The sequence below is a fragment of the Calliphora vicina genome, chromosome 1, assembly GCF_958450345.1.
Source record: "Calliphora vicina chromosome 1, idCalVici1.1, whole genome shotgun sequence".
NCBI lineage: Eukaryota > Metazoa > Arthropoda > Insecta > Diptera > Calliphoridae > Calliphora > Calliphora vicina.
In genome coordinates, this window is record NC_088780.1 from 126,025,966 (window position 1) to 126,043,493 (window position 17,528).

The window sequence follows — 17,528 nt, forward strand, 5'->3', positions numbered from 1 at the left end:
TTTTTTGAAGCAGTATTAAATTAATATTTTTGTATTCACTATTATAATTATTTATTTATAAAATTTTCTCATATCGTTAGCTTAGTGTGCAAACGTGCTAAGTCCATTTTTTTGAAATACTTTTTTGTTATTAATTATAGTTATTATTATTGTTTTATTTTATTTTCATATATATTTTTTTGTTTTATTAAATTATATTTTGTTTTTAGATATTAATCAAAATCCGTTAAAATCATTCGCTTTTTCAATATATTCCCATTTAAAATATTGTTTCTTTTTTGTATTAACTTTTAAAGAATTTATTTAAACAAATAATCATGGCATGCCAAATATACTTATGTTAAATTATTATAAAATTTGTCTATATATAATTTTGAGTGATGATACAATAACTACACAGTAATCTACACAAAAAGTATATTTTTCTGTTGGAATAGTCATATCTGAAGCTTGGAAATTCGTCTATTCAAGCTATTCCAGAAAATCATGGCCACTCTAACTGAGAGCGAGAGTAAAACGATGAGAGCTTTAAAGAAATGTCAATGAAAATAAAATAGATTTTAATTTATTGCGGACCAGTGATGGGATTTGTGTCAGAATTGAATGATTATTGGCACTTACGTTTTTAATGACTATTGTATTTTGGCACTTTTTATACCTTTCAAAATATTAGCAATAAATCAACTTATAATTGTTGAGCATTTACATTTACCGCATTCGATTTAAGATTATGACATTCGATTCGTGCAAGAAATTTAGTTCATTTTATTTTAATTTCAATATCGTAATAATTTTTATATACAATAGCTCATTCGATCACGAATTCCGTAATTCGGCCCCAGTTTTAAAGCCAAAAAAATTCAATTATTTATCGGCAAAAAATCTTCATGGCGCCAAACCCAAATTTTCATCGCCAACGACATAAAACTCGCGAAAAATCTCAATATCTGATAGTTCTGGTTGTCATTGCGATTTCTCTAAAGCGCTCATCTTTTACCCTCTCTCCATCGCTTATATTTTACGATTAAACACCGTAAATCTCACATTTGTTTGTGAAAGGCAAGGAATAAGAAGAGAAAATAACTATGAAATACAAACAACAATATATAAATTATATTTAAATCCGCACCGCTTCTTTTAATTTGCATTTTACCTGAGAAGCGGAAACCGCATTAAAAACCACAAGCTTATTGTTCAACACTTATGGTGTTTTCTTTTCTGGTATAAATGATGAACTTATTCTGCCTTTTACCCTTTTTTGTGTTCTTTTCTGAAAAAAAATGTAGTTTGGCCGTGTTCTTTTCTAATAATGTTACCGTAAAACCCTGAATATATGCTACATGTTTCACCCTCTATTTTATCAAAGGGTTAGAAATGCACCACTTTTTATGTAAGCAAAAAGTATAGTTTTTTTTTAATTTAGAAGCTACATAAAAGAAAATTACATAAATGGTAATGATTTTATTCTATTGTGATCGTTAAAAATGCAACACATTATGAGGGTATGGGTAACATTTAATAAATGGTACACAATATATAGGCAACATTTTGAGTCAGAAAAGAAAACACCATTAATTTTTAAAATAAGCTGTAACCAAATCTTAGACCAATTATTTGGAATATGGATTATGACATTTATCTGGTGCGTTGATAAAACTATAAGCAGTGTTTATATCTGTTCTAAAGTAAGTACATACCTACCTCTAAGGATATATTTAAAAAGTATTTGCTATTTCTTAAGGAACATGTCGGTGGAATGGCAAATGTGATACTGTAGATAGTTAGTTTTTAAAATGTTGTATAAGCACTAAGAACAAATATCAACTTTGTTATTTCCTTTCAATATCATTTATTGCATTCATTATAATCCCATTATTTTATTCACATTAGGGCAATAAATTATTTACAATCCAATCGCCATAATTTCCAACTCTGACATACACACCCGGATAATCCTTAATACCACACGGATCCGGACCATACGATACAATACCAATGGCGAAATAAACATCTCTATTCTTTACACGTTGAGTCACCATAAGCGGGCCACCAGAGTCACCGCGGCACGTATCAATGTCACTCTCTCCACCAGCACACAATTGATATTGATCATTAATGGTCATTTTTAGTTTTCGATACGTATTCTGACAAACCGTTGTATTCCAAACATCGACCATAACTTTCAATTTGATTGTACTTTCCACGTCATTTTCTGTTACACCCCAGCCGGCAACATCCATGGATGTAGATGTAAATCTTTTATTGCGTAAATTTGGCGTCAAAGGCAAACAAATTGGTATTATAAAATATGTCGATTTAACACTTTCGGTCATACGTATCAGAGCAATGTCGTGGTATTGATCTTTAGATGTGCGCACATAAAGTGGATGAGCTATCGCATAATCTATGAGCACATCTCTGTGGGGATCCACACAATCTTTGCGACCACGGGTATCGATCTCACAATCAGGATTAGAAGTAAGATTCCATTCGCCTAAACGTACACTGTGTAATTCCAAAGTGTCTGGATACTTGAGACAGTGAGCAGCGGTTAAAACATAACGAGAATTTATTAAACTTCCGCCACAGTAGAAACCATAAAGTTCGGGTCCTGTAAAGAGGTACGTACAAAATGTAATGTATGCATGTAATACTTTTAGGCATAAATTGAACAATTATATGTACATATCGTCACCTAAAATGCAAAACAACGTAACAGCAAAAAATCCAAAATCGAATGTTTGATAGATAATGATGAATTACTTAAAAAATTAAATTTTCAATCCAGGAAAATTGTGCGGAATTCCCGGGAATTATTTTCCTTAGTTTTATGTGATTTTTTTGAACTTGATTTTCTCTAAAAAATGCTTAAATCTCCAAAACAAATGCAGAAGATTCATAAAAGAAAAAAGATTAAACCCAAATAGACCAATAACAAGTTCATTATTCAAAATATTCCAAAAACTCGTGAATGTTCACGGCAGTCACAGAATTCTATCCGATCGAAAGTGGAATTATTTTAGTATTTTGCTTTTTCACAAAGAGTAAAACTAAAACTTTTGGAATAAAACCACCTTCCGTGAAATTGAATTTTGTTTAATATTATTGGGTTTTCCTTCAATTTTAATGAACATCTTTATTTAATTTTTGTTTTAATAATCTAAACAATGCAATTCAAACGCCCATGTTCTGGAAAACGAAGCGTTTTCAAATCGCTTTCGGTTTGAAAAACGAAAAACGCATTTCAGCATGTCCTGAAAACCACGCAATTTGCTATTCGTTCAATATTCACTAGCGGTTTTGAAACGCTAAATTTCTAGGGTTTTCGTTTGTCAGAACACCTGTTTGGCGTTTTTAAATCGAAAACGCAAATTTTAAGAAAATTAAATGTTTATTTTTTGCGAATTAACAGAAATAACTGGAAACTGAAGCCATTCCGATACAAATGACAAATGGTGACAGGTCTGTATATAGCCAAAATTAGAAACCGTGTCGGTTTATCTAATTATATTAAATTTTTACTGTATTTTTTTATTTGTATCCAATTTCATTTTAATTCCCGGGATCCCGGGAAATTTCAAAATTAATCCCATTTCCCGGGAAATGAAAAAGTGCGGGAAAAGAAGAACTCTAGTGACGATATATAAGATGTCTCATTTCACACATACTGGTGATACAATCACCCCTATTCTGTTAGTCGTTGTCGACACAAAATCATGTCCGACAACGATTAACAGAATAGGAGTGAATAATTACACAATACATTGCAATTACATTTTTCGTTACTAATTGCCCATCTTTGATTTGAAAGCAGTGGTCGGTCTGTTAGCATATTGTGGCTATAACCACATCAGTGTTTACGAAATTCATGAGTGCCTACGAAGTTCATACAAATTATTAAATAAAAAACAAATACTTATACAGCCCAATTATGAATAAAAAAATCCGCGGCATTTCCTATTTGAATTCAATGTTGAAAATGGGAAAAACGAAAAAACCTGTGGGGATTTATTCATAATTGGGCTAATAATAAATAGCTGATCTGATCACAACAGAGAAAAAGTGCGTAACATGTTATTATACGCCCATGTTCTGAAAAACGCAGCGATTTCAAATCACTTTCGGATTGAGTTACGCAGTCAAATCGAATATGGAAATTTTAAGCGATATGCGCTTTTCAAAACATTGGTGATAAACCATGTTCTATTTACGACCATCACTGTTTTAAAGCGATAAAACTGAAACTGAATAACATTAGTGATCAGGTACACCTATCATTACTCATGAGTTTAAACTTTAAAGCATTCGATATTGAAGAAGTGCTTTAATACTTTTTTATGAAATACATTACAACTGCGAAGATCCGTGTGAAAGCGGACAGCAGTCACATTTACCATCTCCGATTTTAACGAAATTTACCGCATACATAATATATCCAATATGTTTCTCATATCAGAGACTTTTTCAATGGAAACTCATTCCGATGTAAAAATATTTTAATTTGAAAATTAAAAAATTTGTTTAAATTGTCTGTACACATAATTGCCCATAACTTTGAAACTACTCAAAGACCAGCATAATTATTGACTCCATTTCAAAGCCTAAGATATTGTCCTTAAAATGGTGTGAATAAAATTGTTTACTTCCAAAAGGTTAAAGTAGTATATTCGGAGTATAAATTTCAATGTAAAAAATATCAAAGATCGCGGTGTTAAAAATTAATAAAGAACACGGTATGATGACACCTAAACTCTCTACTATATTCGTGCTAAAAAATTTCGATGGAGACTCGATTAGTTCAGGAGTTATAAAGAAAAATGTTATTAAAAGTACGTATATATTATTTATTTTATTTAAACAAATTATGGCGCTAAACTATTTACAATCCAATCGGTGTAATTTCCAACTCTGGCATACACACCCGGCCAACCCTCAAGGCCACACGGCCTTGGACCATACGATACAATGCCAATGACAAAATAGACATCTTTATTCTTTATACGTTGAGTCACCATTAGCGCACCACCAGAATCACCGCGACATGTATCAATACCATTCTCGCCACCAGCACACAATTGATAGTGATCATTAATGGGCATATTGAAGGTATTATACGTATTCTGACAACTTGTTGTATTCCAAACATTGACCATAATTTTCAGTTTGATTTTACTGGCCACATCATTTTCGGTTACGCCCCAGCCGGCAACATCCATGGCCGTTGCAGTAAATCGTTTATTGCGTAAATTTGTCGTCAACGGTAAACAAATTGGTATTATAAAATCGGACGATTTAACACTTTCGGCCATACGTATGAGAGCAATATCGTTATATTGGTCTTTAGACGTAGGCACATAAAGCGGATGAGCCATTGCATAGTCGATAAGCACATCTCTGTGGGGATCCACACAATCTTTGCGACCACGCACATCGATCTCACAATCAGGATTAGAAGTGAGATCCCATTCTCCTAAACGTACACTGTGTAATTCCCAAGTCGCAGGTATATCGGGGTGTTTGAGACAATGAGCAGCGGTTAAAACATAACGTGAATTTATTAAACTTCCGCCACAGTAGAAACCATAACGTTCGGGTCCTGAAAAGAGTTACGTACTAAATGGATATAATACTTTTAGGCATAAAACAAACATACACAGTATATAGAATGGAAGGAAGCATATTACACAAACACGTATTATACATACACATGCGGCCCTTGGATAATTTATGGGTGTTATAAAATCGGTTTTGTACATTCGCTTTTTTTGGTGTATCAAAAAGAAAACGTTTATGTATTTTTGTAAAGAAATTGAGAAAATAAAAAATCCAAACAAACATCAATTACACGTAAACAAGTAACAGAAGCAAAATACGGAATTAATTGCACTATCGATCGGAATAAACTTAAGTTTTTTAGTTTTTTTTTCTTTTTTTTTTTTTTTCTATTCTAGTCTTTTAACAAACCTGTTTTATACTGCAGTAATGCCATCCATGGAAATTCATCAATTTTCGTTACATTTCCACCCAATATGCGATTCGATAAAATGTTACCACACACACCAGGTTCGGGTAACACATTGCCGGGCTCTGTTTTATCCGTAACTGAGTTTCGCGTAGTAAATGTGTTGCGATAACTGTTGGGACAGCAAACCTATTTCAAATAAATTTATGAATAAACATAGAGTTATTAATTTTCGTTTATGATGATGAAGAAAGTTATTATCTTACCAACACTTGCTTAGCTACTGAATCCTGTGAATTATCATGGCCACATTGGCTTTCTCTCAGAAATTTGGTATCTGCTGGATTAAGACCTGTACTAGACGTATTATTTAGAATATTCAAAAAATAATCACAATCTTTAATCTGTATACAGATGCCCGATTCTTTGCGAGGATTAACACAGACTCCATAAGCAGTTATAGCTAAATTAAAAAGATAAATCATTAGCAGAGTTTGTATTTCAATATTGTAAAAAAATAAACGTTTAAACACTCGTACAAATTAGTTAGCAATTTGATTAGTTAATGTTATTGTAAAAAAAACTTAAAAAACTTGGTAAAAAAATATGATTGATTATATTAACACCGTTTCCAAATTTATTTGCAAAAAGTTTGTCATTTCTTCTTGGTGATTGCAATTCATATGCCTTTAAGACAATCTATTAAAAATAGTACGAGAGTAGATTTCTAAGTTTTAACCTTTATGTAATTACACAGTGCAAGAGTAGTAAAACCCGATAATCAGTTTGGCGATTTTGGTGACCAATTTATTTTTATGGGCCTATTGTAAACATATCCAATATTTCATATTCCAAAAGTCTTCATCTCAAACAATAGGATTCAAACAATACGATTCAATTTTATTCTATTCCCATGTTAAAAAACAGAAATAATACTAAAGGTTTGCATTGAATTAATATTCGGGGTTGTCATAGAATCCAATCATTGTCGGAATCGGTTTTGAAAACGACAAAAAGGTACATTTGACTTATGAAATCCATTTTTTGTTTAATCGATAAAGAATTTAATTCTAGACCGATAATTTTCAATTTGACAAGAACAATGTACTTTTTCTGTTGTTTTCAAAACCGATTCCGACAATGATTGAATTCTATGACAACCCCAATTGAATGTAGATTAAACGATTTATTTAGCTAATTAGATGAGTGTTCTAAAACTGTGAGGAGCTAATAATCGTTAAGTTACTGGCCATAACGCCCCCTGTAGTTGTTGATTATTGGGTTACGTTAAATTTGCGAAATTCTCTAATATTTTATTTTTATAACCACAACCAACATTTTGTCAATCCGTTTGTAACACATCGAAATATTGGTCGTTGACCCACAAAAGTATCAATATGCTGGGTACTTATAAAATTCTAAGACATCAATCTAGTTATGTCCATCTTTAAAAGCACTATAGTGCCTAAAGGGAAGGGATATGGGGGGATGCAATTTTCTGTTGATCAGAAATGTTTGGTATTGAAAGTGGGCAAAATCGGTCGAACCAAAACAAAAACAAAATGCCCGTTCAAGAGGGTGTTAACTCAAAATTTTAAAATTTTCAGTAAAGGTTTAAAACTGCTTGTGAATTTGAAAATCCGAATACATCATATTAAACAAATACTATTTGAAAATATATTTAAATTTGGGGTATTCACACGGTCTACTATTTGGTCATATTGTCATAATGTCCTAATATATTATGATAGTTTAAACTAATTTTTGTTGTGTTTCAAACAAAAAAGTTCTAAACTAATAAGACTATTTGAACTATGTTTATTGATTTATCATAAAATAATACTTTTATTGTTTAAAACACAACAACAACTATTATAATATATTATGATATTGCGACTAAAAGCAGACCGTGTGAATACCCCAATTATTTTTCCCATAAATTTTTCTAGTTATTGCAAAAAAATCTATTTTTTGAGATAATACCATTTTTCTGAAAATATGTGAACAATTTTTTCCTAAAAAGAGTCACATTTCGAATTAAAATCATAAAGTAAAACAAATTTTATCAACAAAACAGTATCAACTCAAAATACAACCAAATTTAAGTAAAACAATTTGATTATTTTTAACTTGAATAAAGGCTGAAATCAAAATAATACCTTTTTTATGAAAATATACCAATCATTTCTATTTCAACTTTTGTATTAACTCAAAGTAATTAATACCTTTTTGTTGATATAAAAGTAGTCACTACATTATCACGAAAATGCTCTCATACGTCGAAATTTTTACAGTAGATAGATATTGAGGTTGTTAGTTGATTTCTAGCAAAAAGTGAAATTTTAAAAAGTTATTTGAGTTAATACCCTCTGTTAACACGTAATCCTTAACCAACGTTCATAATCTAAATAATGAATTTTTGATACAAAATTAGTTTTGTTTATATATTTAATTCTGTATTACATTGTAATAGAATTACATTCGATTTTGTAGGGAAAAATATTATTTTGTTCTATCCAAATTATGGTTTTTTAATTTCCTTTTTTCTGAAGAGGCAGCACAACGTGCTATTAATAAAAAAAAACCTGTATTATTATAAAAGTTCCTGACTGATCTTTTTTCTACCCTAAAAAAGCTGACGGCTATAATCAGGAGTCTCATTTTTAATATTTCATTTCCATACAAAGTTTATTGGAAGTTAACATCCTCTTTTGATCAAGTGTGATTTGTTGTAAAGCTTATTTGTAATAGAATGGAATTAATGATCAAATAATAAAAAAAACTGTTAATTCTCGAGAATTTTTAATAATAGTTTTTCAAATAATTGACAACTTGATGTTCTGCTAATCGCACGATTTTTACCTTGAATTAGATTTATTTATTCAAAACTAGAAGCTGTAAATCATGTGGATTCGATTTACAGAACACCGAAATAAATTTACAAAATAAAAATGTTACTCGGATTCGGTTTACAGAAAACTGGGGTAAGACTTTATAGATTTTTGCCTACGTTTTAAAATTATACAATATTTTAGTTGGCCAATGCTGGTTCACCGTTTTATAATTGTGGTATTTTACCTTTCTTGTCATTAATTAAATTTGTGCTTATCTTACTGAAATCATGATTAAGAATTAAAAATGTCATCAATTCATTCCAAAAAACCAATCCCAATAAAACAAATTCTTTGGCTGGTTGAGATACGGATTTACGTTTTCAATCACCCCTATCGCGAATCAATATTTCACATGAAATATTTTCCCTTTTCCTTTTTTCGTTCATCAACTTTGTTCACGTGAAAAAAATCCCCTTGTTGTGAAATTTTTAGATGGAATTTTGTAAACAATAAACAGCTGCTACGAACAAAATCAACTATTGTGAATGTAAAGTTCATCGTGATATTCCCGATAGCAATTTTCCCTTCGAGGGAAATGGATATTTCATGGGAACAAAATTTCACATGTTATTGCCGATAGGGGTGAATATGTTTCGAAAAACTTGAGTCAACTTTACGATACTGATAAGATACCTTACAGTAAGACTATTGAAGGCTTCAGTTTTTATTTTGTTATATTTTTAATTAAATATCCAATTGTTTAGAACTTGTTTCAAAATTACTAGCTCAAAAATGTCTATAACCAGAATCAGTTCAGATTCTTTGATAACAAACTTAGAACTAGTGATATTGTAGCTACATAATGATATTGCAAACATACATTTCAAAAAAATGGAAATTACACTTTGATTTTTTTACATAGATATATTGTCTATATTAATGACTTAGTATTCCAGATATAGATCAAAAATTGGTAAAAAAAATTGATTGTCCTTATATCTCAGCCATTTATGGGCCGATTTTCTCGATTTTATATAGCAACCGAACCGAGTCGGTCTAAAGCGGATATATTGATGTATGTATGAATCATGTAAGTTATTTTGGGGCTACGGAAAGTTGATTTCAACAATCCTGAATATATGTATGTATATTAGGTGGGGTCGATTTGTCTGGACGATCAAAAAGTAAAAAAAATCGTATAACAGAAACGCAATCTATGGAAAATTCTAAGAAAGTTTCTTCAAGAAACTATAGGTCTAAAATCAAATCCTATCTTGCGCATTTCGTCTTTAATCCAATAAAAAAACTATTAAAAACAAGTTAGAACGGTATATTCGGCTTTGCCGAATCTTAGATACCCTAAACCTGCATACATATTTTTTAGTTTAATATATATATATGGGAGCTATAACCAATTATACGCCGATCATCATAAAATTAGGTATAGCGATTTTGGTATATATGGGGATTATTTATGACGAATTTCAACTTAATAGCGATATTTATAAGATATTTATGCTAATTTAAGTGATTTTCGGAAGTGAACTTTATATGGGGGCTATGGTCAAATATGGGTCGATCCACAAAAAATTTAGTGTTGTGATTTCTTTTAGCACGAAACTTATTTTTGCTGAATTTTGTATGGATACTGCAATTCTGAAGGCATTTATAGACCATAGAACCATAGAGGCTAGGAGAAATCATGAACCGATTCTTATAATTTTCACCAGAGTTAGTCCTTTTATTATAAAAATGACGTGTGTAAAGTTTTATGGTATTATCTGCAATATATTTACACAAATAACCAAAAATATGTGAAAATTGTCAATTTTTTTTTAGGTTGTCTCACATTTTGGTTCATAGCTCTCGTTCTATTGAAACGATTTTGCTGATTTTCAATACCAAACTGCTTAGGACAACAATAAACATATTTTTTGCAAGTCTACCAATTTTGTTTGCGTATTTTGGACGTGAGCGTGTTTTACAGAGACACACAGACGGACAGACAGACGGACATAGCTCAATCGACTTAGAATTTCATAAGGATCAAGAAAATATATACTTTGTTGGGTCTCAGATGAATATTTCTCAATGTTACACACGGAATGACAAACTTATATAAACCCTTTTTATTCACCACTTGTGGTGGTGGAGGGTATAAAAATAAATACTGAAATATCATTGGATAAAAGACGAAATGCGCAAGATAGGATTTGATTTTTGACCTATGGTTTCTTGGGGAAAATTTCTTAGAATTTTCCGTAGAATGCGTTCCTGCTATACGATTTAACGTGAAAAAATCGACCCACCCTAATGTATGTACTTTGTGGAGTCGCAAATGAAAAATGTAGAAATTACATTTTTCATTTCCCCCACTGTTACCCAAAAGCTCGGATTTTGGTTCTCGCACAACCACGATATGAGGATTTTTAACCATCCTTGGGTGAAGTTTATTGTTAATCTTCTTCATTTGCAAAGATTCATCTTTTCTGCCTTTCATTCCTATCGAACAAGCCCAAACATAGTCTAGTTTCTTAAAAGGCGCAATAAAATGTTACCATATTTAAACAAAAATATAAAATACGAAAAGAAAAGTTTCGCGTTAAAAACGGGATGCTCGATTTTGTTTTTAGACCCACGGTTTCTTCGGCAAACCTTCTTAGAATTCGTCGTAGATTACGATTTTGAAAATAGAGGACACTTTGTTATTTCAAAAACAAACTTAATTGAGACATTTTATTTGCTAATCTTGTTTAGGGTATGATATTATCCCAAGAAAAATTGTGTAATACAATTATTCTCTCCCGGTTAATAAAACCATTTAGAGAATTTAATTATTTCGGCAGTTGGTAATACATTTACATAATTCGTTTTGGATTTGACCGAATACTGATGTATGGTTTCGTTGTAATTAACCTTTTTTTTGGCCCTACGTGATAAGGTAAACGTTTTCCTACCTAAACAAAATAAAAAAAATTATCTGGCATTAGAGTTTTTAACATTTTAACGTTTTGTTGCATTTCTAATTCAATAATAAACATTAGACACGTTTAAATAAGTTTTTCGTTATTTTACAAAGAATATATACATAAGTATATAAAACAGTACAACTTATGTACATATATTTACATCATATGCCAACTAAAACCTGGATTTAAAATTCTATTTTTAAAAGAACTTCAAACTGTTTAAAGAAAATCAATAAACAAAATGTTAATGTGATTTAAACAACAAAATTGTTCTCTGAAAAGAAAGCATCTGTATGTTTCATCAGTACATTCATTTCTTATCAGTTTAAACAAAGTTTAATTTCTTTCTTTATTCATTTTTTTTTTGTGTCAAAACATTGATAATTTCAGAATTTCATTGATATTTTCTCTGACTTGGGAATTTTTAATTACAAAAACTTAGAACCTAATTATTTTAAATCGTTTCTCTCCATCATATATTTGAATTATTAGTACATACGTAAGTGAGTTGTAGTATTTTCTTTTCGCATTAATTAAAACTTATTAACTTTTATTACTTGATTTAATAACAAATTAGAATAATTTATATAATATGTATGTATGTATCTTTGTTTTCTTTTGTTAAAACTTTATTTAAGCTATATTTGATGTTTAAATTTTATAGGCAAACATTGTTTACCATTTTAAGTTAATTTGTTTTTTATATTTTTGTTTATTTATTTTATTAATTAATTACCCGCGTTAGCGACAACACTTAATGTAATCAATAGAAATACATTTCTAAGGAGAATCCCATACATATTCTCTGCACTTTGGATGTATCTTTTGTTTGGTTATCGTACGAAAGTTTGAGTTCTTAAGCTTGAAAATAACGACTTAACTTGTTGCGACTTGACCAGTGACTAAAAAAGCTAACAAGAATATTATTGTACTTGCTTGTTCTTAGTACATATTTAATCTCTACAATTGAAATGTAAAAATCTGAGACTAATTTTAAATATAAGCTTAATTTTATTCGTCTTGGGTAAAACGTTTGTGTTTTCCAGCATACATACATTTTGATTGAGTACATAATATACATACATAGATACATAGATACTCTTAGTTCAAATGTGCAAGCTCTAAGATACGAATGAATATTTAATAGATTGATGTTAAAGTTTAAATAAATTATTTCTGAATTTCTTAAATTATTGAAAGTTTTGTATCTATGTATGTGTTTGTTTGTTAGGTACTTTTTTCTTTTTACATCTTTTGGTACTTTTGTGTTGGCTATTGACAAATGTTACTAGATTTACAAGTAATTAGTAGTCAATAAGTTATTACAGAAAATAACAGTTGTTTTTGACTTTTATTTTTTCGAGTAGAAATAAAAGTTTTTTTTTTTTTTTTGGCAAAAATAAAAGTTAATGTTTTTAAAAAGACTAACATTTGTTTATTATTTATAAATGAATTAATCAATAACAACCGTTATTATGTATTTTCTTTAAATTAGTAATTTTCAAAAAATACTTTTATTTTAGCAAGATGATATGTATTGATTTGTATCATTACTTGTTGGACCGTATGTTGGATGAAGCTTTAATACAGAAAATTAAAAATTCGCACGAATATTATTAACATACAATTAACAAACCACAACCATTGAAAAATAAAATGAATATAATTAATACCGAAATTTCTTGAGTAGTGAAATTGTTAGCTCTTCATGTTTCTCCAAAAAATTTATCTTATTAAGAAAAATGAGAAGTGAAAAGGAGACAGTATAATTTAGTTCTTTGATTTTTCATAAAATTGTCTCATACTTAAAAACTGAGAATTGAAAAGGATGTAGTGTTGTTAGTTCTTCAAGTTTCTCTAAAAAATGTATCTTATTAAGAAAAATGAGAATATAAAACGATGCAATATACATATTAAAAATTTAAAATTTACGAGTTTAACCTGGAATTTTTTAATTTTTTTCTTTTACCAGAAATTTTTTTCTTTACAAACCATCTCCTGAAAATTTTAAATCGAATAAAAAACAAGCAATAGAGCTATATTCGGCTGTGCCGAATCTTATATACCATTCACCAAATTATACTTCAAAATAAAAATTTCAAATATTTTTAGGTAAACAAAATTTTTTTTTCCCTAAGTTGGTTTTTCATTTTTTGGAAAAAAATGTTTAATTTTGTTTTTAAATTTTAAAATTTTTTTTTTGTTTTTTAATTTTAATTTTTTTATTATTTAGCGAAAAAAAACTTTAGGTGAAAAAAAAAATTCGGGTTAAAAAATATTTTCCAACTTACTATGGTCCAACTATGGTCTTATATTCGTCGTTGCAAAGGTCTTTGAAATATCTATCATTAGATATCCATATTGTCAATATTAATTTTAATTTTTTTTTTTTTTATTTCATTTATTTGTAATACAAAGCCTAAAAAGGCCAAAATAATTATATTACATAGCAAATATTGCCTGATAACATACAATTGGTCAATTCACAAGGTCTCTTATCATGTCATATTGTGTTAATGTTCTAATATTTCACAATGGTTTAAAAATGTTATTGTTGCCATTCAAGCAAAAAATGTCCTAAACTATTACTACTCTGTTAGCTATGTTTATTGTGCTGTCGTAACCAACCAGCAGAGACCTGCGCCGAACCCTAATAGCCGCATACGCCGAGCCGCCGAGTCGCTGATAATATTCGGGAGCCGACACTGAGAATCGCAGTCAAAAAGTTATAGTCTGGAAAAATTATGCAAAGCCGCCATACCATTTTTCACAAGCCGCCGCCACCGATAAAAGTGTTCGACACAGGTCTCTGATAATCAGCTGTTTTTGTTTACAATTATTTTTTGAACAAAATTTGTTTTCGTAAAAGTGTAAAAGTGGTTGCAGAATAATATGCAAACAAATTTAAGATAATCTTTATTTACTTGAGTCAGCCATTACCACCTCGAAAATGTATTTTTCGCACAAACCGGATATTATTTTAGATTTCTCACTTGGCATTGTTAAAGAAAATTTTTGTTATTGTTTTATTTTGTATCTGTCTTTTATATCAGCTGATTTAGATTTGAAATAGCACACTTAGTTATGAGGGGTTGTTCACAACAGTCGTATTTTTTCTTGTTATTATTTTAGTACTTCTGAAATTAGGACACCTTGTGAATTAGCTTAATATAAAATCTATAAATACCATAATATGTATATAAAAATCCATAACTATCATAAATTACATACATATATAAATTATTTAGATTATTATTATTTTTTTTTTTTCTTTTCTCTTTTTCATTTATAATATTTAATTTTATTTGGCTCCCCAGCCGTAGAAAAGTTTAAAACATTGATAATAATATTAAAATTGGTCCACTCAGCAACAAATTTATATAATTAAATAGTACCAAGAAAGTTAAATTAAATTCCAGAATTCAAAAAAGATCTTAAGAGTTTTAGTCTAAAAACATTATTAGATTGAGAAAAAGTGCGTAAATAATGTGGTAAAATGTTCCACCATCTAGCAATTCGGACTAAGAAAGACTTTTCCAAAAAAGAAGATGATATTCTAGGTATTAAAATTTGAGGGTTTCTAGTGGATCTAGTAAACATAAAAGAGTTATACAATGAAAGTGGTTTGCAAGTTTTAATGACTCTATAAAAGAAAAGCAAATTACGATAAGTTACAAAATCATGAAAAGAACAGTGAAGAAAACGTAGAACATAGGACGATATATGTTCACGATTACGAATATTGTATACAAAACGTACAACCGCATTAATTAAACGTCTGATTCTATTCAAGTATACAGCACAAGTACCAGAAATAACTTCAAGTCCATATAATACCTGCGACATCAACAGTGCATAAGCTAATTTGTATCTAATTCTAGATGGCAAATACAAACTAGTTGAGTATAATCGCCTTAAGATACCAAAAACTCTAAAACTTAATGAATCAATGTGATCAGCAAAAGAAAGTTTGCAGTCCAATATAACTCCTAGACATTTAAGATGTTCAACAAAATCAATCTGAACATCACCCAAGAAAATATTAAAATCAGAAAAAAATCTATTAGTAGGTCCAAAAACAATGGCTTTGGTCTTAGTAGGGTTTATGCTTAAGAAATTATCCGATGTCCACTCAAGAATACACTTTAAGCTAAAGTTTATGTTAGATACTAGTACATCCTTAAAGTCCAAACAGCTTCTGAACAGCAGAAAAACGTCATCAGCAAATAGAAAAGACTCGCATATCGAAGAGTTAACACAACGGGGAAGACTGTTTACATATAAAATAAACAGAAGAGGTCCTAAGACTGATCCCTGGGGGACACCAGATGATAGAAACCTTAAGTTTGAACTAGCTTCATTGATCTGTACAAATTGCGATCTACCAACTAAATAAGAAAACATAAGTTTACATGCTGATTTAGAAAAATTGAACTCACTCTGAAGTTTCTTAATAAGTTGGTAGTGATTTAAAGAATTAAACGCCTTAGTCAGATCCAGGGAAATAAGAACACTGAATTCATTATTATTTACATTATTCCTGATTTTATCAGTCAAACTTAAAAGCAGAGATGTTGTGTTAAAACCTTTACGAAAAGCGTATTGTTTGTCATAAATGCAGTCACATACTGAGTCAAGAATTTGGTTTCGGATTACATGTTCTACAACTTTTGATAACGCAGGAAGAATTGATATAGGGCGAAGATCTTCAGGTCCATGAACTACATTAGATTTTGGGATAGGTACAACCCTAGCTGTTTTCCAACATGTGGGAAAAGTAGATGTGGTCAAAATAGAGTTAATCAGATGAAGCATATAATTAGAAACAAATGGGTAAATTAATTTAATAAAACGAATAGAGATGCTGTCAATGCCCACCGAACTAGATTTAACTTTATTCAACGCTACCATCACTTCATTTTCATCAACACATCGAAATGAAAAAGAACCAATCGAGTTATCAAGGAATGAAAAGTCAAAATTAGAATTTCCACTACCACCAGAAACAAAAAAATCATTTAATTGATCAATATCACCCTCATATACCATTGAATTAGTCCCAACACATCCAGCTCCTCTAAGAACTTTCCAAAGAGAAGATGAATCCAGTCCCCAAAAAACTTTAGAAAAGTGTAACCTCTTCACTCTGCGAATAATATTCTTGGCCCTATTGCGATGTTTGCAGAAAATTTTCCAATTCACATCTGAGCGATTAGACAAATATGCTCTATAAGCTAGGTCTCTAAGACTCTGAGCATATCTAATCTCTCTACAATTCATCCAATTCACATTGCCACGACAAATTTTCCTCCTAACAACAGGAACAAAAGAAAAAAGTAGATTTAAGAGAGAAGAAAAATCATTACATTGTAATGATATTAATGACTAAGTAATCCAGATATAGGTAAAAAATCGAGGTTGTCCTTGTTTTTTCCAGCCATTTGTGGACCGATTTTCTCGATTTTAAATAGCAACCAAGCCGGAATAATTCCGGTGATATTGATGTATGAATTGTGTATGTAAGTTATTTGGGGGCTTCGGAAAGTTGATTTCAACAGACTGACTGACAGACGGACGGACATGGCTTAATCGACTCCTCTATCTATAAGGATCCAGAATATATACATATATCCAGAAATCGCTCTAGCCGTTCTCACGTGATGCGATTACATGGACCATTTCATTTTTATATACATATCGCTCATTTGTTTTTTCGTTGTAAACGTCAAATTAAAATTCATGTTTTCTTGTATATTTGACAAG

At 30.2% G+C, this 17,528-nt stretch overlaps 2 protein-coding genes across 3 annotated transcripts in view; both read right to left on the reverse strand.

The window, feature by feature from the left end:
• Positions 1 to 17,528, reverse strand: part of LOC135963798 (GILT-like protein 3) — a 30,879-nt gene that overhangs the window by 752 nt on the left and 12,599 nt on the right. The gene's annotated exons all lie outside the window — the stretch shown is intronic.
• On the reverse strand, positions 1,826 to 12,669 carry LOC135963797 (serine protease easter-like). 2 transcript variants are annotated; one of them, XM_065515784.1, is made up of 4 exons: positions 12,502 to 12,669; positions 6,229 to 6,425; positions 5,965 to 6,151; positions 1,826 to 2,611 (listed from the first exon to the last, which is right to left on the reverse strand). In XM_065515784.1, exons 1-4 carry the CDS (start codon positions 12,563 to 12,565, stop codon positions 1,887 to 1,889), a joined length of 1,173 nt encoding a protein of 390 aa, XP_065371856.1. In that variant the 5' UTR covers positions 12,566 to 12,669; the 3' UTR covers positions 1,826 to 1,886. The 2 variants fall into 2 exon arrangements, with proteins under 2 accessions (XP_065371856.1, XP_065371855.1); XM_065515783.1 differs by lacking the exon at positions 1,826 to 2,611 and adding an exon at positions 4,834 to 5,596.